This window comes from Diadema antillarum, unplaced genomic scaffold (assembly GCF_040938485.1).
Source record: "Diadema antillarum isolate AM-2024a unplaced genomic scaffold, OU_Dant_1.0 seq00000205_RagTag, whole genome shotgun sequence".
In the NCBI taxonomy this organism is placed as follows: Eukaryota; Metazoa; Echinodermata; class Echinoidea; order Diadematoida; family Diadematidae; genus Diadema; species Diadema antillarum.
The window spans coordinates 656,839-679,402 of record NW_027271264.1 but is presented as its reverse complement, the minus strand read 5'-3'; the positions used below and the strand labels follow the sequence as shown (position 1 = coordinate 679,402).

The 22,564-nt window shown below is 38.4% G+C and overlaps 1 protein-coding gene and 2 long non-coding RNA genes across 4 annotated transcripts in view; all 3 read left to right on the top strand.

The window, feature by feature from the left end:
- Positions 1-22,337, top strand: part of LOC139728922 (uncharacterized) — a 63,944-nt gene extending 41,607 nt beyond the window's left edge. For both annotated transcript variants that reach the window (XR_011710843.1, XR_011710842.1), the window contains exon 3: positions 22,230-22,337. This is a non-coding gene — a long non-coding RNA (uncharacterized lncRNA). The remainder of the gene's footprint in view (positions 1-22,229) is intronic.
- Positions 474-3,299, top strand: LOC139728930 (uncharacterized). The gene is made up of 4 exons (XM_071639858.1): positions 474-1,349; positions 2,180-2,296; positions 2,770-2,883; positions 3,289-3,299. The coding sequence occupies exons 1-4, from the start codon at positions 1,184-1,186 to the stop codon at positions 3,297-3,299; spliced, it is 408 nt and encodes a 135-aa protein (XP_071495959.1). The 5' UTR covers positions 474-1,183.
- On the top strand, positions 3,646-6,143 carry LOC139728893 (uncharacterized). Its single transcript, XR_011710838.1, has 4 exons — positions 3,646-3,740; positions 4,227-4,318; positions 5,066-5,181; positions 5,675-6,143. It is a non-coding gene; the product is annotated as an uncharacterized lncRNA (long non-coding RNA).
- Positions 22,338-22,564: the final 227 nt, after the last annotated feature.

Here is a 22,564-nt window from a genome sequence, read left to right as displayed (position 1 = left end):
AGACCCTTACTAATCTAGAAGAAAACAACGTTCACAATGATCTCATTGAGTTGGCTTTATGTGCTTATGGTCCATATACGGACCTCATACGTAGTGGGTGTGGGCAATGCCAAACTGTTAACACTTCTGGGTGAGTTGTTTGGGAATTACCACAAAAAGTACGAGATTACTAGACGAGTCTAACTACGTAGAGTCGTAGTCACAGCCAACAATTTAGAGCCGCTAATCGCTGGTTCATCATTGAGTGTAGGACCCTAGAGTTCTGATGATAGGTTCTACTTACTTATAATGTTTTTATGGCCGATTGAGCCCCAAGCTTTCAAACACACACAAAGAAAAACACCCAAATCTGAGTGTAATGTATCTCATGTGAATTTGCCAATGTAAGCCAAGGATCTAGTAGTAGAAGGGCCTAGTATAGGCTATACTGGCTATAGTAAAATGAACGATTATAAATTACCAACATCTGTAAATTCATCTGATACTAGGATTCCTAGGACTCTAGGAGTAGGATTAGATTATGCTGGCCCATAAATACATGTGTGTTGTTCAGAGATCTAGCCAACTGCAAATGCTTTGTACGGTACCGCACACGGTACTGAGTATGAATTTTTATCGCATGCATTTTTATGTCGCTGTGAGTGCCAAGTCTCCATAATATTGAAATCACTGCAATGAAGGCTTTAGTGTGTTAACAGGCCAGAGGGCAGTACTTGAGTAAGCCCCTCCTGTGATATCTAATAGTAATATGTTGATGTTCTACAATTAAGATATATAAATTGAGGTCTTAATGCAATGTTCCAATTGTCAGATCTAGCCTAGCTAGGCTATAGGTGCCCACACATTCTAGAGAGTAGTTTTGCAGTACCATAAGCACAGGGGATCTTCGCCCTCTATCCGTTTATAATATGAGTTGAATTGTGCTTTTGCATTTTTATGATCAATGTAAAAATAGACCACTAGATAGGCTTGAGGTAAAACATTTCTGCTAAAATTAAAAAATATATTTTTAGTACACTTGTAGTGAATGTTTTTGTTTTTGTTTGTTACAGCTCTTTGTCCTCAGGGAAACCAACAGATGTTGAAGTCCTTTGGGACAAAGATGGTACAAGGAATACCGTAGCTGATGATCAGCTGAAATTCAGGAAGGGCATGCTTCCCACGACTTGGAGTTCGTGTGTCAATGCGATGGCACAGGAAACTGTGGAAAGGCACAGTTACTGCTGTGTATGGGGGAAAGAATTCTGAAAGCAGTAGCGATGATGGAAACACAAGCACCGCAGACAGCAGTGACGAAGATAATACTTCTGATTATGACGATGATGACAGCATTTACCTGGCGAAATTAGGTAAGATTGTGCGCACACAAACGAATACATACTTGTAGTAAAAAGTATGGACAGTGTATAGTGTGTGTGTGTTTATTCAATGCCTCTAATAACTTCATAACTGTGCTGCAATGTTAGAAGTAGCTTACTCCATACTGTATGAATGCAATGAAGTAGTGCCTGGTATATAAGGTTTCCATGGTGTCAACTCATAGACAGCACAACCTGGTATACCAAGTTTTCACAATAAAGACATGAGCGTGTACTTGTGTAGCCTTAATTCATGTTTATTTGTGTTATGCCTACAAAAAAAAAAAAACTTTAATGAACAGATTAGACCTTCTATCAGTTTCTTTTCTTTTTCTGTGTCACATCTGCTTGTATTTTGTGTTAGTTACTTTTTCCAATTTCATAATGCCTTGTTTTGCTGCAAAACTGAAAATCTATGTGTGTAGCCAGCAAGGCTGAGTTTAAAGAATTTTGGCTTACTGACCCCATTCGGGTGCCCTATACGTAACAAAAGAGTTTGTAAGCCTATCAGCAAATGATATTTTTGTGCCTCACTTCCAATGTTTTTGTATTCTTCATAAGCACATGCAATTGACTGTGGAAAGAGGATGCATGTACCGCTTGACTGCTTTTGCATCTAATGCAGATCACCACAGTCTGTCAGATCTCTGCTGATGGGCAAAATTAAAACTCTTGTTTGTGGACATTTACATAGGGCTATCTGAAAATGTGGTATTAAAAGGTTAATCTTAATTTTAAAAAAAAATCATCTTAAAAAAAAAATAGGATAGTAACAGTGTAAAATGTATGCACTATGTATATTTTGTTTTCCTCATTTACAGTTGGCATCAAAAAGGACATCAGCTGCATTCTAGAGATACCAATGCTAGTATTGAACAGTGAAGGAGAACCGTTAGATCCATCCCAGCAGAATGTCAGCTCTGACCAACTTCTCAATGGTGAGTGTTTGTAAAGCCTTACTAGTAATCTTGTTCAGAAACCCAAGCAGATATGGTTGAATCAATCTTGTTGGAATATCAATTAGTAATCCGGATTAAATTATGCTATTGCTGTTATATAATAGCAAATAAAAAGAATGACATCAACTATACACAAGCAAAGACTGTAGCATCCTGGCTACCATGTACCAGTATTTTTTGCAGTTGTCAGGGATGGGTCAAGGAATTCTGTAAATTGGTGGGGGGGGGGGGGGGGGAACATATGCACATCCTCCAGTTTTTCTCTGTTTATTTTTTGTTTAAAAAAAGGGCATCTTAAACCCCATGTGTCCCTGCGCGGATCCACCATGGGTTGTAATCTGGATGACAAAGAAATGATTAAGCCAATCTTTCAATAAATATGATTTTTTTAAAAATGCAATATTTATGCACCATGTGTATTTTCTTTTTCTTTGTGTTTTCTTCATTTCCAGTTGGCATCACCAAGGACATGGACTGCATTCACGAGATACCAATACCAGAATTGAACAACGAAGCACCAGGAGATCCATCCCAGCAAAATGTCAGCTATGACCAACTTCTAACTGGTGAGTGTTTGTAAAGCCTTAATCTTGTTGGGAAACCCAACCAGATATTGCTGCATTAATCTTGTTGGAATATCCATAATAGTGATTAAGATTAAATGATGCTATTGCTGTCTTATACACTTTAATAGCAATTAAAAAGGATGACATAAACTACACACAAGCAAAGAATGTAGTATCCTGGCTACGATGTGCCAGTGTTTTTTGCAGTTGTCAGGGGTGGGTCCAGGAATTCTGTGAAGTTGGGGGGGGGGGGGGGACCACATGCATGTCGTCCAGTTTTTCTGTTCATTTCTTTTGTTTAAAACAAAGACAAAAATAAAGGGTATCTTACACCTGATGTGCCCCACATGAATCAACCACTGGTTGCAATCTGGATGACATGTTATCCTTCTTGTCATATTGTAGCAAATGGCTAACACACAACTGGAGAATGTAGCTTGTCTGCAAATTGTATCTGGACCTTCCAAGCAGAGTGATAATTTATATGAGCAATTCTCAAATGAGGATGCATGTACCGTTTGACTACTTTTGCATTAATGCAGATCACCAGTCTGTCCGATCTCTGCTGATGGGCAAAAAAAACCCTCTTGTTTGTGGACATTTAAATAGGGCTTTCTGAAAATTGTGGTATTAAAAGGTTAATCTTAATATAAAAAAGATAAATTCAATCTTTGAAAAAAACCTGATAGAAACAATAAAATAAACATAGGCTATGTATATTTTGTTTTCCTCATTTACAGTTGGCATAAAAAAAGACATCAGCTGCCTTCCTGAGATACCAATGCTAGTATTGAACAATGAAGGAGCACCGTCAGATTCACCCCAGCAGAATATCAGCTCTGACCAACTTCTCAATGGTGAGTGTTAGTACAGCCTTAACCTTGTTGGGAAACCCAACCAGATATTGCTGAATCAATCCTGTTGGAATATCCCTTAGTAATCCGGATTAAATTACGCTATTGTTGCCATATAATAGCAAATAAAAAGAATGACATCAACTATACACAAGCATAGAATGTAGCATCCTGGCTCCCATGTACCAGTATTTTTTGCAGTTTTCAGGGGTGGGTCCAGGAATTCTGCAAATTGGGGAGGGGGGGGGGGGGACCACACGCATGTCCTCCAGTTTTTCTCTGTTAATTTTTTTGCTAAAAAAAGGGGGGGGGGGCATCTTAAACCCTATGTGACCCCGCATGGATCCACCATGGGTTGTAATCTGGATGACATTTTGTCCTTTGAAAGAAATGATAAAGTCAATCTTTCAATAAATATGATTTTTAAAAAAATGTAATAGTTATGCACCATGTGTATTTTCTTTTTCTTTTTGTTTTCTCCATTTCCAGTTGGCATCACCAAGGACATGGACTGCATTCACGAGATACCAGTACCAGAATTGAACAACGAAGCAATGTCAGCTCTGACCAACTTCTAACTGGTGAGTGTTTGTAAAGCCTTAATCTTGTTGGGAAACCCAACCAGATATTGCTGCATTAATCTTGTTGGAATATCCATCAGTAATTAAGATTAAATGATGCTATTGCTGTCTTATACACTTTAATAGCAATTAAAAAGGATGACATAAACTACACACAAGCAAAGAATGTAGTATCCTGGCTACCATGTACCAGTGTTTGTGTTGTCAGGGGTGGGTCCAGGAATTCTGTGAAAGTTGGGGGGGGGGGGGGAGGAGGGACCACACGCACGTCCTCCAGTTTTTCTGTTTATTTCTTTTGTTAAAAAAAAGACAAAAATAAAGGGCATCTTACACCTGATGTGCCCCACATGAATTAACCACTGGTTGCAATCTGGATGACATGTTATCCTTCTTGTCATATTGTAGCAAATGGCTAACACACAACTGGAGAATGTAGCTTGTCTGCCATTTGTACCTGGACCTTCCAAGCTGAGTGATAATCTATGAGCAATTTTCAAATGAGGATGCATGTACCGTTTGACTGCTTTTGCATTGATGCAGATCACCAATCTGTCCGATCTCTGCTGGGCAAAAAAAAAAATTCTTGTTTGTGGACATTTACAAAGGGCTACCTGAAAATTGTGCTATTAAAAGGTTAATCTTAGTAAAAGAAATTATAAAGTCAATCTTTCAATGAATATGATGGAAACAAATAAAATGTTTGTGCACCATATGCATTTGTTTTTCTTTTTGTTTCTTCATTTCCAGTTGGCATCACCAAGGACATGGACTGCATTCAAGAGATACCAATGCTAGTATTGAACAATGAAGCACCGTCAGATCCATCCCGCAGAATGTCATCTCTGACCTGCAACTTCTCACTGGTGAGTGTTTGTAAAGCACTTAATCTAATCGGGAAACCCAACCAGATATTGCTGACTCAATCTTGTTGGAATAACCATTATCCGGAATAAATGATGCTATTGCTGTCATATAATAACAAATAAAAAGAATGACATCAACTATACACAAGCATAGAATGTAGCATCCTGGCTAATATGTACCATTATTTTTTTTTTGCAGTTGTCAGTGGTGGGTCCAGGAATTCTGTAAAGTGTGTGTCTGGGGGGGGGGGGGGGGACCACATGCACTTCCTCCAGTTTTCTCTGTTGATATTTTGTTCAAAAAAACAAAAACAATAAGGGCATCTTACACCCCATATGTCCTCGCATGGATCCACCATGAGTTGTAAGCTGGATGACATCTTGTCCTTTCAAAGAAATGATAAATTCAGTCTTTTGATAAATATGATAAAACAAATGTAATATCTATGCACCATATGTATCTTGTTTTCCTTTTTGTTTTCTTCATTTCCAGTGGGCATCACCAAGGACATGGACTGCATTCAAGAGATACCAATACACACTTTGTACCAGAATTGAACAATGAAGCACCATCAGTTCCATCCCAGCAAAATGTCAGCTCTGACCAACTTCTCACTAATTATTGCTTGCCTATGGTGCCTACAGTTGTTTGTGCATGCAAAAGCAATTTCGTCTATGTATTCAAATTTTTGATAATTTATCACTCCGCACTATCTCCCCACCACAATTCGCCATGTTATGATTTGTCTATTCTATAGCTATTAAATATTCTATGATATCATAATAAGCTTTGATATTTCTTTAACAATAATTGTCATATTTTTTCATGTGAAAGATGTACATGTAACAGCTTTATTCCTCCTTCCAAATGTGATTTGATTTCTGTAGGACCGTTGCGTAGATATTACCGTTATATCGAAATGAAAGTACAATCACAAACATGCACATAATAACAACTCAAATCATACAATGTACTTTTTTTTTTTAGCCCTAAGACCTGAGTTATTAGAGATTCACTGATATTAGGAGGAAGTTGCCTTCTGCTGTAAGCTACTTCCATCTGATGAATGTTTCAGAATGTTTTTCAATATAAACTGTATTGTGTACAATTTTTTCATGTTAAAATCGGTTTAACAATTGATTTAGATCAATATCTATTTAACCAAAGACATTTTGATTTGTACATTTAAAAATGTTCGAGGAAATGTAACCATTGTATTAAAGGACATGTTCATTATCAATGAATTTGAATAATATCTATTTTACCACAGACATCTTGATCATTCTGTAAATTCAGAAATTTTTAATGAAATTTTACCATTGTATTTAAGGACATGTTCATTCCTTTTCTTTTCTTTTTGGATGTGAGATATGGATTGATTTTGAAATAAATATTGCTGCATTTTAATGCAGCCTTGTCTCAAGACTCACTTTCTTTGTTTTGTTTTGTTTTTCTCTTCTATGTACTGTGATCTCATATCGTGAGGAAATCATAGTGTATTATGCACACTAAAATGTCAGCATATATAATTGGAAGTGAAATGATATTCATAGTACTACTTGAATATCATTTAAGTCTGTAGGACAATACACCTTTTATTATTTGTGTGAACAAGTACAATCCATGTTTGTGTGTGTGGATGTTTCTGCGTAGAAAATTAATTTGCATCTGTTTCAGAGTCCTGAACGTATATACATGTATAATTATATAAAAAAAAAACAATAATGTGAGACAGACGTGTGGCTAAGTAAATTTTTTGCATGTTATTTCCGATGAGCAAGCTGATAATTGAGTTTTACCCAACTGAATGATCATGAATTATGTCTGCCATGCATGTAAGCTATAAAAGAAAATCTTTATTCATGGGTTAAAATGTACAGTATTCATCATGGCAGCTTAGAAAGAATGAAAGTTAGGTCATTGCAGTCATGATTGCGGCATGAATTATCACAAAGAATAGCAAGGCTTGGATGTGTGATTTTGGTTTTTGTTTACAGTATTGGAGAGTGGGAGAGAGGGTTAAAGCGTTGCAAGGGAAAGAGAAGAGGTCCATGGAGGAGAGGAGTGAGAAGATGAAATGAGAGGAAAAAGAAGAGGCAGGCTGCAATGAAAAAGCAATAATTTCATAGGCCCCACCTCTTTCACAATACATGTATAACCACTTTTTGCGTGATACAAATTAGATACAAACTGATTAAAGATAATGTGTCCTAAACATGGAGTGGGTTTTTTGATTGTTTGTTTGTCTGTCTGTTTGTTTGTTTTTTACATCAAAGGAACTCTCGTCTGATGCCTGAAGCGTAATTCATGTCAAAAAACAAAACAAAACAAAACAAACAAACAAAAAATCTGCAGAGGAATCTCCCCCTCCCCTACCAGTGTTTCATCATGCATGACAAAACTGGACCTTGGACATATTTGTACTACATCTTATGAAATTATGACACAGAATAGTTGCATTTACACAAAAATATGCACGAAATCACTCGTTTTACAGATAAATACCACGTAACCATGCATATCGCATAGACGCGCGTGTTATAAGAATAGGATACGTCGGTTCGGAGATCGCACTTTCGGTACGCGCGTTCAGCAAACTGACGTATCACCCCGATACGTCAGTTCGGATGACCGCGCGTACTGAGAGTGCGATCTCCGAACCGTTGTATACCTGTTTTTCGACTCTTCCTGTGCGGAGGCCTTTCTTTTTGTGAACGTAGCATTAGTTTTATTCATACATGATTTTAAATACATATATTATACGAATCGTCTGGAATTTGCCTTTCTTTTCATATAAAAAGATCGGGAATAAAAGCAAGAAATTTCTTTACACTAGACTTCAAAGGACCACCAAACTTCAAACGCGTTTTTCTCGAAAACGTGTTCTCGCACGCCGCTGACAGATACGACGGTTCGGATGGTCGCCGACGATTTATCATGTAGATCCATTTTTCATGAAGTATTGCCGTAAGCGAGGAGGGGGTGGGGTGATGGATTTGATAGAAAGAGAGAAGTGATATTTCCCCAGTTGCCATGTTAAATGTCTGTCATACATGACATACCATAAATGTATTCCATCATGAGAATGATTACATCAATAGAAATTTTTTCTATTACATAAACAACTACAAACATCTAGTGATAATGATGTACCGGTAAACAGTTACCAATATAATTTTAATAGTAATGATGATATCAAGAATAATAATGACAGTGGTACTATTGATATTAATATTGGCAATATTGATGGTCATTGCAATGACATGAATTATTCAAATGAATGACAGTGGACAGTCAAAATCATGCTGTTGCTTGTAGAATGTTCTAGCTAATGCATTTTATTGCCCTAGTCACTTGAATCAAACCTGAACCTGCATGACACTCATTCACTTTGTGAGTGGATTCCAGGCCAGCCTGCCACTTAACAGGTTCATGCATGTACCAAGGTACCTGTATCAATAGCCGCGGTCACATTGGCAAAAGATCAAGAAGTTTAAGATCGTGAAATCTTCACTGGCGGATCCAGAGGGGGGCACAACCGGCACATGCCCCCCCTTTATTTTTTTTTGTTAAAAACAAAAAAAATAAAAAGAAAAAATGAAATGAAACCCGGAAGTGGCACCAGAAATGTTACTTGAGTCCCCCGCCCTTTACAGAATTCCTGGATCCGCGCCTGAGTTTTCAAGATCTTTTGTCGTCTAGTCACAGAGGCAGCCAAACTTCTCGATCTTTGGATCAAGAAGTGTGGGTCACTAGTACGCTTGTGCAAGAAAGAGTACACCGTCTGACAGCTGGTGATTGTTATGTCACAATACACTCCTGTTCATCACAATGACCGTGTGCTTTAGAGGTACTGCCTGCAAACAGGTGGTTGACTGGTCACGTGACAGAGATCGCAAAGTTTCAGTTTCTAGTGATCACGCTGGCAAAAGATTGAGAAGTTTGGCGGAGGTAGGGGAAATATTCCTAGTTGGAGTGGAAAGTTTCGCAAGAAGTTTGGCGGGAAGTTTGCGGTAACACTGGTAAAACTTCAAAATCTGAAAGATTGCGATCTTAACCCATTTAGGACAAGTCCCGAGTATACTCGGGCAGGTATCTATGGGAAATGCGTGGCGTAGCAAAATCAGTCCATCCTCAGCGGGTTAAACTTTGCGATCTATTGCCAGTGTGATCGCGGCTATTAAGGTGTTTGAAACGCTCGGCAATTTCTATTATTGTTGTTTAATACTACAGCAACAACCCAAATAAGAGAAATAGCTGTGCTGGCAAAACGTATTGTTAATGTGTGCAAAGACAGGGCTTGAACTGTGCACCTACTGATTTTTAACGTAAACCACAGTCAACAGGACCACAACACCTCCACGTTTGTGGCTTTGGCATACCAATTTTGCTGGAAATTTAAGTGTTTTCAGTATCACATTATCAAGCTCTCAAAGTTTGTTACATTTTCCAGGAAACAAATAAGAGCCCGATCAAGCCTCCATTCTCCTTACAATCCCAGTAATCCGCAGCATCCCACAACCAGCTACCACAAAATAGCATCCGACCATATGTGTGCTTCCCAGCACCTATCTCAAGACCGCCCCCATGTCGCGGTAGACGAGTTCCTCCTTCATAACTGATCGGATGAGGGGGATAATTTGCACATTAAAGCCTCACCTCTTCGTGGGTAGCTAACGAGAAACAATAGATGTTGACCTTTAACGAGGAGTGCTGCGCCGCCGCTGATGGTCATTAAGTTTGAATTACTACTCTTCTGTGTTGACCCTCGCTGTTCCGTCTGGTGTTAAGTGGTGTTTACGCAGTAATCAAACTTTTCCTCTATATATCCTGGGGACTCCTAATGAAGGTATAACAATGCTGTCTACCAGGAAATCATGCTGCTCTTCATCTTCCTCTAGATCAAATTTCAGTTCATTTTTCCCCCTAATTACTATAATTTCTCGCTATTGCATTCCAGTGCAACGGGCATATTGCCTAAGAATTTGCAGTTCCAAGCCATGATCAAGTTGGCTGTGATAAACAAAGTGAAATCAAGGCCAAAAATAAAAAGAGAGATTGAAATTTGATGAATTTGGGTGCAAAAGTAGGAAGTTGTGATATTGTATAGTTTCACATGTTTCACATGTTTTCATAGAAAACATGGAAATTTGAGGATATGGAGGATGTTATCACCTCGCAAGTCTCTTGTTTGTTTGTGCACGAAAAGGTTATCAAAACCATGTTTCTGGTTGATGATTTAGCAACTGCAAAATGAGGAAATCTAGCGGAGAAAGATTTGCGTATAGATCAATGGGAGACTTTAGACTTTTTGCTTATAGAGCAAAGACATGAGAATGGTAACCCTGAAGCATGAATACAAGTCAATTCTGTGTGGCAGGTGTCTGTATTGGAGCTGAACATGGCTTGGATCCTCTTAGGATAATATCTTCACATGCTGGAATAAATCATGCACGCACATTAAAAGCCCCCACAGGGTGAGGACAATGTTGTCAGCGGAGTTGAGCTGCCTAGAGGTGTAAAGTTCATTGTTGTCCTTCCGGCCAGCGATGCCAGCAACGCAAGCAACGCAAGCAACACCAGCAATGCCCTTTTGAGCATCTTTGCATGATGAATGGTATGTATTCCTTCAAGTCCAGACCTTTCTTTAAAACTCTCAGCATAAAAATTGGAGACTGGTCTAATCATGATCCTGTCAAGTGACCTGGATCTCCAAACTTAATTAGGGGTGATCTGGGCACTGTTTCATGAAAGTTGTCAGCCCTGACAAGTTGTCAGTCTCTGACAACTTCAGTATTATAAAACCCTTGGTTTTAATTGGCTGAGAAGTTCTGGTCACTGACTGTTACCAAGGTAATTGTTAGAGACTTAGAACTTGTATGGGCTGACAATTTTCATGAAGCAGTGCCCAGATCTCCCATCTCTTGTTTACTACACTGTCTATCTGACTGTGATTTTGCACAAAAATTGCTCAAATCACAGTCATTATTAAAGAAATACAGGTGGGGTCTATGATTGGCAGTTGATTCAAGGACTGACATTCATTATATTAAGAAGATAAGGATTGCATCATTTTGTCACAGACACCTTTCCCCCCCCCCCCCCCCCCCCAAGCTTACTGAGCAAGCGTGCACCAAGGTAGAGTCCACAGGATGCGATGCTTTGCGGTAAGGGTGGATCGTATCAAAGCAAGGCACTTGGCCTAAAGGATTCACTTGCCAGGGAGAAATCTTTCCCCCCCAAATCGACAAACCTCAGACGGGGGGCTACTCGCGTGTGTTCTTGCGCCGTCACGTCTGCTGTCGAAACCACGGAGTCAAGTGGTCGACCCGCCGAGACCACGAGATGGTAATCGGAGTGCAAGGACAAGAAGCGGTCGCACGCACTGGAGTAATGCGATTCCCGTGAATGAGAGATCTCTGAGAAGCGTGAAATTCTTGCGTGACTCTGAGAGCTGGAGAGAGAACCAGAGGTATCAATATGACTTTAGATAATTGCTTATTGATAAAGGCTCCTCCGCCTGTTACTTCAGAAACAATGAAACATATGTTTGTGTTTACACATAGCTATAGACTATTTCTTCTAAGTATTCTTTATTCTTATAGTACTCTTATTTATATTTTGATGTGAAAATTGTTAGATTGTCAGTAATAGAACATAGTGAAATGACTGAAGCAGATATGTTTATTTGTTTTCCATAATTAACAGTTAAGGCACTGCCCTGGTGGGTTCCTACGTTTTGCTTATTATTTACTGATTTTATTTTTTGAAATACACGCACTTGAGCTGTGTTGTAGTCATGAAAACAAGTCTTCAGATTCTTGTGTTGTTTCTTTGTTGTTGTTTTTTCATTGAGGTTCTTTTATTTTGAGGTTCATTTAGTGGAAAAAAGTCAAAAGGGGTTGAACTAAACTGAAGTAATTAAATGCTCCATAGAGACAATATAGTTGAGGTTTGTGCTCAGAATCTGAGAATCTGAGTGTTGATTTTGTTCGCCGACATTGATGCGGCTGTTTGTCTCCTGGTGCAGAGCCTAGCTCAAATCCAGCTTCGGAAAGTCCTTCTATCTGATTATCATGGCCGTAGGCGATATTCAACATGGCACAACATCTACATGTATATTACATTTAAGGAGCTTATGTGGCTAAGTAAATGATTTAAAACATCAAAGAGAGAAATCCGAGACATTCAGTCGGGAGGGTGTAAAGCTGATGTAAAACTTAAGCAAGGTTTTTTTTTTTCCCCTCCAACAAACGTGCATCCCACGGCTGGCAAAATGATAAACAGACTAAGTAGATTTTTATGCAGATAATGTTCTTGTTGCACCAGATGAAAAATAGTACATATCTTTTATTTTTTATTTTTTGGATAATTCTTTCTTCGAATTTCGTTCAATTTCATATCACAGACACAGAAACGTTCACAGAAACAAAATCAAAACATCATACAAAGACAAACTGCATTATACACAAACATTGTACATTATTCACCAAGTGTATACACACACACACACACACACACACACACACACACACACACATACTCATATATATATATATATATATATATATATGTATCCATTTTATTCTCTCTGTCTTCACACACACACACAAACACACGCACATGCACACACACACACACACACACACACACACACACACACACACACTCATTTGATTTATATGCCAACATAGTAAGATTTGTAAATACTGGGTGTGAATATGCTCTCATTCTGAACCAGAATGCCATAGACCTTCATTACTGCAGGATGGATATGATAGACTAAAATCAATATTTTCTTGTAAGTTTAATTTCAAGCAGTCCTGTGATTTTTTTGTTTTTGTTTTAGTGATTGTGTAATGCCAAAGTAAGTGTTTTAGCCGTAACATCCCTCCTTGCATGCATTGTTAAAAGTGTATGAGCATCGCATGTCAAGAAATGTGTATGCATTGCACCTAAGTTGTTATGTATTCTAACTTGTTCCTTGACATTTAATGTTTGGTTATGTTAACATCTTTTCCAATTACTCTATGCTTGCTCTGATAATCTATCAGAAAGAAAGAAGGCTATGCCTTTTCAGGATTTTCCTTTTTTCTTGTTCGTTTGTTTAAGGAGGGGCTCACAATTTTTTTTTTGTTGGGTAATATGTCACAAGATGTGACGAGGACACCATAGGTAGCAGTCTCGGCCAAAATTTAAGAAAGGAGGAAAACGCTGTCCTGTCATCCGCCGTCTTTCAGTTCATGTTTGAGTGGATCAGGAATCTGAAGTGTGGAGTGCACACTACGCACTTGCGGCCGGGGTGTTTCCGTTTACGCCCGATTGGCTGGACAAATATTTGCTGTTTTTACACAGTGGAAGCTTCGTCCAAAGACATTTCACTTGTCACCAATTTCTGCAGAGTTAATGGTCCGTACTCCTTAAATTTTTGCTCCTTAGCTTCCTTGGAGGAAATTTAGGGGGTTTCTTTTTTTTTTAAGAAGAGATGTTAAAGGAGAAACAGAGATTTGTGACATCAAGAAATTGTGTTTTGGGTAGTATATATTTATATATCGAGGGGGCGGCATTAACTTTTTTAAAAATCTATTTTCTAGTAGCCCTTTGGGACCATTAAAATCTTTAAATTTGAAGTTTTGGTGACCCCAAATAATCTCATGTTTGCTTTGAATGAGAATTAGAATAAAACATCACTGCAGATGTGCAGGTAAGGATTATTAAATTAGATTGCTCTTGCATTAAAAAAAAAAACAGTGACAATTTTTAGCTCACTTTTTTTTTCTTCATTGCAACAAGTACTAGACTGCTTAACTAACGTACTTTAGCATATCTTTCCAGTAAGAGTTATTTTTGACAACCACAAAGCCTAAGCAAAGACTTGTTCAACTTATTCCAATTAATTTCAAAAATTGTTAAATGAAAATATGCTCTTCTGGAAATTTGAATTAGTGTGCTTATTATCGTCAGCGTTTATCAGAACTGTTGTATATGCAATTTACGCGCAAGAATGACATTTCGAGATAATCGCGTGGAAGTTTACCCATTTTTCAATCATTATGGCACTCTTTTATTACTGGCATTTCCAATTATTTTTTATTGTAACACGTCAGACTTTAATTCTTACTCTAACATGTGATGTCTTTGTTGAATTGTATTGTTAGGAATTATGCAAGAAATCGCAAGAGAGCGACATGCATGTTTTTTCGGTTTGTGAAGACTGTTGTCATTTACCATGTATACGACAGTTTTGTTGACCGTGCTCACAGTACTTGTGGTCACCGAACTTTCATATATCACTTCTATTATGCGCCAAGTCAATGTGCGCGACATACGAAGGTTTGTGACCGCACGCACCGTGTTTGCGGTCATCCAAACCGTTGTATATAGGAGAGGACGGCATATCATTGTTTTTTAATACGCGCACCATCGGGGAAATGAACAAAATGAAATGACAAGGCTCTATAAAAATAATAATTACACCAAAAATTACATAAAATTAGAAACTAAAAATTTCACAGTATGTATAACGGAATGTCCACTATCGAAATGACTGGAAATCTCAAAATCGAAAATTTGATGGAAAATTGGGATATACAACGGTTTGGATGACCGCCTACGGTATGTGCATTTTTTCTTTTTCCTATTTTTTACACCAGAATGTGATTTTTGCCCTAAAAAATGATTTTTTACCTTAAAAAAGTATTTTTCTTTTTTCTGTGCTTCAGTTTGTTTTGGATCTTCAGGTGCTGGCAGCCTTGTTATTACGTTAGTGCCTTAGATTTTAAACCTTTGCTTATGGTAATGCAGTGGGTTCTGTACACAGTGGATTGGACCTTGAGAGGTGGTGTGGGGAAATAGGTTCCAAGACCAGTCCTCTAATCGCTTTCAGTACAATTTGAGTGTGTTGAAGAATATTTTTTTTTAATTCTCTGTTTCCTTCCGGGAACAACAAAAATTGTAAAGAGATCTTATTGGTGACACCAATTGACATACGTTGAACATAATTTGTCGGAGACATTGCTGGTAAAGCAAGTAATATTGGATAGGTTAAACACACACACATACACACTCGCACAAGATCTGCACTATCTGACTTGAGATGCTCGCATCTTTTTCCAGAGTAATTCCCGTCAGACATTTTAGCAGCCGCATGTTATTTTGCATTGAGAAGCTCAGACAATAACATGACATACAGCTAATGCGTGGAGGTGCCCATGCGGTATAAACCCTCGTGCAAACACGTTTTCTAACTCAGTCGTCAACAAATCCTGTTACTCTGGCTTTGCTCCTTCGTCATCGAGTGACTGAGGCTGCCTGGCTGGCTGGCGGGCTCGTAGAACCTCCTTCCCAACCAACGCAAGAATCTTAAAATGGCTGTTCAGGCATCCTTGATTGAGCAATCCAATATTTGTTTCCTGGCGTGATTGATAAAGCATTCCAAGTGCAAAATTCCCCCTCATCCTCCTTCCCCTTCCCCACCCCCCCCCCCCCTCCTTCCACATCCAGTTCCGCTCACATAATGGATCTGAATCCAGATAGAAATTGTCCGATAAATCAAGAATCTGTGAGCAGATGGCTTGGATCTGGAAATCTTTGATTGAGTGCTTGTTTCTCCCCCACTTCCCTCCTTTGCTTTTCCTCTGAAGTAGACAGGAAGTCAACAGTACACGTCTCATCTCATCAGTTGGATATACATCACCCCTCAACTTTTTATGCAGCTTGTAAATGCTGAATAGTGCAGTTTTTAGATGTCTGGGGCGTGGTGCTACAGCTTATCTCATAAGCCCATCATTAGTTACGTTCACACAATGTTCCTAAACTTGAAGATTAGCTCAAAGTTTCAATCTTCAATGATGAGCTTGTAGTTTAAAACTACAAGCTACTGTATTTAGCTGTTATTTTCGTGAGGGTTTAAATTTCGTGAATTTTGCGAATCACTGTTGGACTGCAAATTTAGCAACACGTGAAAATGGGGCCCATGTACTGGTGTAATAGTGCACTTGTGACAGCTTTCTGTCAATTCGTAAAAACAACATCTCGCCAAAATGTCCACGACCTCCTCATTCGAGAAAATATCTGCGCGCGAAATTAACAGCTTATACGGCAATAATCAAAGTTTAAAACTTTGAAGATTACAAACATCTTAAAGGATCAAATATGAGGCACTGATAAAAGTACAGGTATGAGTTTGTTTGTATTTTTAAAAGTGAAATTGCTTACTTTATGAAAAGATCCAAATATATGTGATGGGGCAAGAGGTGTGTTAATAGGTTTATTTTGAGAACATTTTTGAAAAATGAGATGCCTCTTTAAAGAAAGTGTTAATGTAGGATGATTTTAGTATACCTGTGGTGTTGCTGTAGCACCAAAGTTTGGGTTTTATGCTTTTTTGAAATGGAGAGGGGGAGGGAGTAAGAGGAAGAGAGGGAGAGAGATCAGATCAAGGGAGAGAGATCAGATCAAGGGAGAGAGAGAAATGAACAGTGGCTTTTGACAAAGAGGAGAATTCCTCTCTTGTGATAGAAATCCTAAAACCATTTCACTGTCACTTAGAGTCCAAAGAATTTCAATTGCTTTTCCCATTTCCTCAATTGTTTAGATTATTGATTCCACTATTCAGCGTGTGAATGTCAATTACCAGCTTTATGCAGTGTTCTCTCTATGCAGCAAGACTCACTCTACCAGGATGTGATGATATACATACAACTAGTGAATGGTCACGAGCGCAATATCTTGTTCCATTGCACGAGTAAAGGCCATACACTATTATGTTTTATACAACACATCAGACGTCAACATATCCAAACAGATTCTTGCATTTAGTACAGAAGTGGCGACCATTTTTGCCTCGAAAGACAAATGAGTGGCACAGTCACAGTCAGTTGTACACAAAACTGATCAGTTGAAATTGACAGTAAAATGAGTGACTGAATGCGCACTTGCAACTGATTGAGCATGTACAGCAAAGGTTCGTTTATTGAGACATCAGAGCTGTGCAATGGAACAAAATGGAACAAAAATTAAAAGTTGATCATGAGTTTAGTATGGGAGTAAGATGGAAATTGGTGACGTTAGCTGTATGCTGTCCATTTTTGCTCAAAAAAATTTGTATGGCTGACAGAGTGTGCAATAGTACATTTAACTGCATGTCGTGATGAGCGATTGACTAATCATACAGCTAGAATCTTTTAAAGTGTTGTATACAAATAGTGAATGGTCACAAGTGTGATGGTACAAGATTTCGCATGAGGTGAAAGATAGAGGCGCTTTATTCAATGAGGCTCATCTTTCACCGAGTGCGAAATCTTGTTCCAATGCATGAGTAAAGACCATGCACTATTTGTTTTATACAACACCTCAAACGTCAACAGATGTGATCCACACAGATTCTTGAATTTAGCACAGAAATGGAACCATTTTCCATGAAAGACGAATGAGTAGCTTCACAGTCAAAGTCACCATGTACATACATACGCGAAGCCGATCAGTTGAAGTTGTTTACAAAAATGAGTGACAAAAGTACGTGTTTGTATTAAAGCGCGCTTGTAATATTGTAGAGTGTGCACGGCAAATGTTTGTTAATTGTGACTTCAGAGCCGTGTGATGGAACAAAAACTTTGAGTCAATCGTGAGTTCAACACAGGAGTCAATGGAAATGGGTGATGTCTGCCATGCGCTATCCATTTTTGCTCAAATAAACTTGCACGGCTGACAGCCACAGTGTGAGATGGAACTTTTAACTAAATGTCAGGTGATGGGCAATCGATCAATCGGATAGCTACATTCTAATTAGGTGTTGTATAATATGATATATTTGTTGGTCTGCTTTTCACCAGGAGGAGAGAGAAACCTTACCCATTCAGGCATTCTTCAATAGATCCACTCTCTTTCTCCATCAATCTCTTTCTCTTTCTGTCTTTTCCTCACACACACACACACACACATACACACACACATTTACTGTATACGCCGAATATTTTGTGAGGTTTTTATTTTCTTGAATTTCACGATTCGGGTGCTATTGGCGAATCTAAAAACACACGAAAGTAAATTAACTCACATCCCAACTTGAATGTGACATACACACATACATTTCTCTGTTCAGTATTATACTCCACAATCGCGAATTTAACCGCCCATGAAATTGTCGTGAAGTCCCAATTCACAAAAAAAAAAAATATAATTGTAGATTCGCCAAGTATATGGTATATACAATGTACAGTATTCTCTAACCATCAAAGGGGCTGCAATGCATGCCCTAATAGGTATGAATGTCATAATGCTATTGGGTGTAATCCATTAACACTCATTCTCTCCTTTGTTTATTTCTTTTCTTTTTCAGAAATCTGTATAATTTGTCATGAATACACATACCATTCATTTCTGTCAGTTTTCTTGTGGAAAGGAAAGAAACTCTCCACAATAACTCTAACTGAAGGGGGCTGTAGAGGGTCTACACCCCCCCCCCCCCCAGTCTGTTTATTGCCCCTCCCCTCCTCCCTCCCCATCCCCACCTGATCCTTACCTGGTGGTAGCTCGCCAAGGCACTGTGCATCCATCCAGCGGCTTCATGCTCCTCCAATATCACTTTAAACCCAGTTTCTTGGCTGTCAGACATTGATCAGGCTCAGTCCGCCAACTTTTGAGTGATGGCTTGCAAAGCCCCATTGTTTGTCAAGCTTCGTCAGGGCAATATGACCAGCATGGCACATGCACCATATTTTTGTTTTACTTCATCAAAAGAGCAAAGAAATTGTGGAATGCAGCAGGCTTTGTTACCGATATGTTACCTCAGTGTGATAAGCCAGATATATATATGTGGTTCAAGTTTACCTAGAAAGATTTTGCCGCCATAAAGAGAAATAATGACAGTAATAAGTTTTTATTCAGAATCATATTTGTTTATGCCACTTCCAAAACACAAAACAAAAATGAAACACCCAAACAAGGAAAAGGAAAAGAACATGTCTGTCAGAAATATACAAACAACATGTTTGTGCATAATTTGTTTAAAGTTGCAAACTGTACTAGCGAATGCATTGTGCAGTGGGCAGTATCCATTTTCATTTAAAATAATCTAGGAAATACTTTCCAAAAATGAATGGGAAATTTATTGATCACGGGTAAAAAAAGAATACACTGGCAAGGGGTAGTTTAAATACATCCTTTGTGTAAATTAAGAGACTCCTTTTGTAAAACTCTGCAATGCATTGGGTTTGCCAAATCCATCCCAAAATTCTTGCCAATTTTTCTCTTTTTTTTTTGCTTGAGGTGTGCCCTCATGAAAGTTCTTGGCATATTTTCTATTTAAGCTTATGTTTATCACTCTTATTCAGCTGACTGTAAAAGTGGAAATCATTACACTTGGTTGGGTGAGATGAATTTCACATGTTTTCAGTTCTGCAGAATCAAAATATAAGAAAAAGCATCGCATACAACATTCAAGCAAAAAAAAAAAATTGTCTCTTTTCAATTTTGCGCTGGTTTCTTGACGCCTAAAATCCGCGAAAGTTTCCTCTTTCACAGTTCCCTGTGACTAGCGAGAAAACTGAAACATGAACATTGAAAAAAGAAAATAGCATATCTACAGCTCATTGAATTCACAATGTACAGAAATAATCCTTGTGATTACTTCTATACATTGTTCAATGAATTGGTTTTCTCTCAATTACTGGCATGATTGTGTGACACAGCTTTGCTCTATGAATTTTCATTTATATCCCAAGGATTTTTTTGTTTGTTTGCTATTTACTGTTCAATTGCAGATGGAAATTGAATATTTGCCCTGTGGTTGTTTGTTCTTTGTTCTTTCAAGCAAATGCATTGAATGAAGTCAGATGAAGATGGGAGAGAGAGATAACACACACACACACACACACACACACACACACACACACACACACAAACAAACAAACTAAAGAAACCCAACACATGTAGAATGCTGGCAGCTCGGAGCTACACTCGTGACAGACTGCAGCTGGCTTCACAAACCTCATCAGCTGCGCCATATGTGCACAGACTCGGTGGCAGCGATGGCATTAAGTGGCCTGACAGCTTGCCAGCCAGCAGTAGATGGAGTGGTTTCCTATGCGCACCAATTATTTCAACCCATCTCTCTCCTTCCCGCGCCAATTTCCTGCACCAAAGAGAATAATTATGCAAAAACAATCTGGCTGTTGGCTGAGTATTGATTCTCCGTACATCTGATTTTATTTTTTAAGGCTATAAATGGCTAAGAAAATTGAGTTTAGCAATGTACAGTTTTCTCTTTTTTTTGGGGGGGGGGGGGCTGTTGATTATTTTGTCAGTCGATTGAATCTACACACGGAAGGTACAAAAATGTATTTCAGTTTGATTTCAATGTCTATGATTTGGGCAATATGTTCTACTTTTAACTAGACAAAAGATGAATATAGAAGTGTGAGTTTTCTACAATTCTGTCTCCCTCTACAAATGAAATTTGTGAGATCGCAACTGCTGATCTATGATTTTAACAAACATGTAGGGAAATTATAGATCAGCAGTTGTGATCTTACAAATTTCATTTGTAGAGGGATACAAAATTGAAGAAAACTCACACCTCAACCCCCTCCCTGCTTAACAATCTCTTGCTTTCATTCAAGATGAATATAAGGCCTACTTGAACAAAACAATGTGAAGAATTAAGTGTCTGTCATGTGCTTGTATAATGATGCTGTCTCCAAAGCAATATACCAAATTCTCTTTTCCATTTCTGAATCAACAAGCATTTGATACCAATTTCTCTTTTCCATTTCCAACTATCAAGCTTTTTTTTTTTTTGCATAAAATAGTTATATGGGAGAAAAACTTTATTTTCCCTCTTTGTAAGCCCAGCCGTGCCTTTCAAGAGAATCTGTGGATCATTTGTGTTGTCAGTACTACTTTGAGAGAGTTAATTTTGTTACAGCATCAAATAGGGGGGTGTCATGTGTTATTTCATGATCCTTCCAAAACATGACATTTCTGCACGATGTGAAGGCAGCTGCCGTCATGCCTTATTAGTCTGAGGTCCTAATCCGGTGGGGAGTCTGCCCCGACGAGTTGTTGAGGGGCTTGTGTGATCAGACCATTCGATGACAGAAAGTGGGACTGGCTGGCTGTGTTTAATCCGCCATCGGGCAGTGAGGGGGGGGGGGGTGGGGGTTGGGGGAGGAGAGGAGGAGATGTATGGTGATTCCAGCCTCGCCCACCGCTCCTCCGGGGATGGGATGGATACTGGGAATTTTTCCCCCATCAATAACATAATCAGTGTAATTATTGTCGCCCGGGCAACTGCATTTTTGCTCTCACTGTTTGTGTGTTTTTTGCTTCGTAGTCCCATAAGAATAGAATTCAGTGTAATTAATCAATGTTTCAGTATTGATTATTGCTTGGTAATGGAGTGGATTTTGTCTGCTCTTATCAACAATGTTGTCAAGATTATTCTACAACTATGTGGTTAAATTTATAAAAAAAAGAGTTTTTCCAAAGTCTGCACTAACATCTGATGAAATGTTGAGCTTTCAATGTCATGGCATATGCTTTTAGTAAACTTTAGGGAATGAACAAAAATAAGGAATTATGATCAGTGGCTTGAGCAGGAATATACATTGTAGTCTGGTTTTGCAGTAAAGAAAGAAAGATTAGCCTTTAGTTTGTTTTTGTTTGCACATTTCCGTTCTTAGGAAATACTACCTGTGACATTTATGGTTTAAACATGCAGAAAACTATTGATACCTACAGAACAGCTTTGTACAATGCAAAATAACTTCTTATTTGATTTTCTTCATCTTCAATCTTCACCCACTTTATTTGTTCCACTATCTGGGTGATGATCCAGACTGTCCACCCACCTACAAGACAAAGAAACAAATATCCAAGACTACCTTATAAATCATTTTAGCTGCAACTGTGAAATGCTTTAAATATTTACAATGCCTTTGTACCCCAACCTAGTTTTATTGCATTTAAATCACATGGGAGTGTATACTGTGCCATTGAGTCTCTTACATCATGTTTTTGTCTTTTGTTTGTTGTATATTTTCCGCAGGTGATTAAATCAGTGAGGTGTTGAAAACGAGACATTGGAAGGGTTGTCCTCATCTGGGATTTTTGAGAGTCTGTAGATCTCTGACCGAGGTAAGTAGTGGAAAGAAATCTTAGAACTTTCTGATTTATCTTGTCATTTAGGATTATTTTAAATGATCTGTTGGAAGAGTGGAAATTTTCCCGCTCTCACCATTTCTATGCTGGGTTTGTTTGTTTGTTTGTTTGTTTCATTACCATCTGAGATGATGGCTGGATATAGCCCATATTCAGCTGCAATAGCTGGTCTTCCATTGGGTCCAGTTGGATATTAGTTGATTTTGACAAATGTAGCTTGCT

Bases quoted from the DNA above. Each gene is read 5' to 3' on its own strand.
- LOC139728930 (XM_071639858.1), top strand. From the start codon at position 1,184: ATGCGATGGCACAGGAAACTGTGGAAAGGCACAGTTACTGCTGTGTAT. The intron at 1,350-2,179 runs GTAAGATTGTGC...CCTCATTTACAG, and splicing joins CATTTACCTGGCGAAATTAG to TTGGCATCAAAAAGGACATC. The intron at 2,297-2,769 runs GTGAGTGTTTGT...CTTCATTTCCAG, and splicing joins CTCTGACCAACTTCTCAATG to TTGGCATCACCAAGGACATG.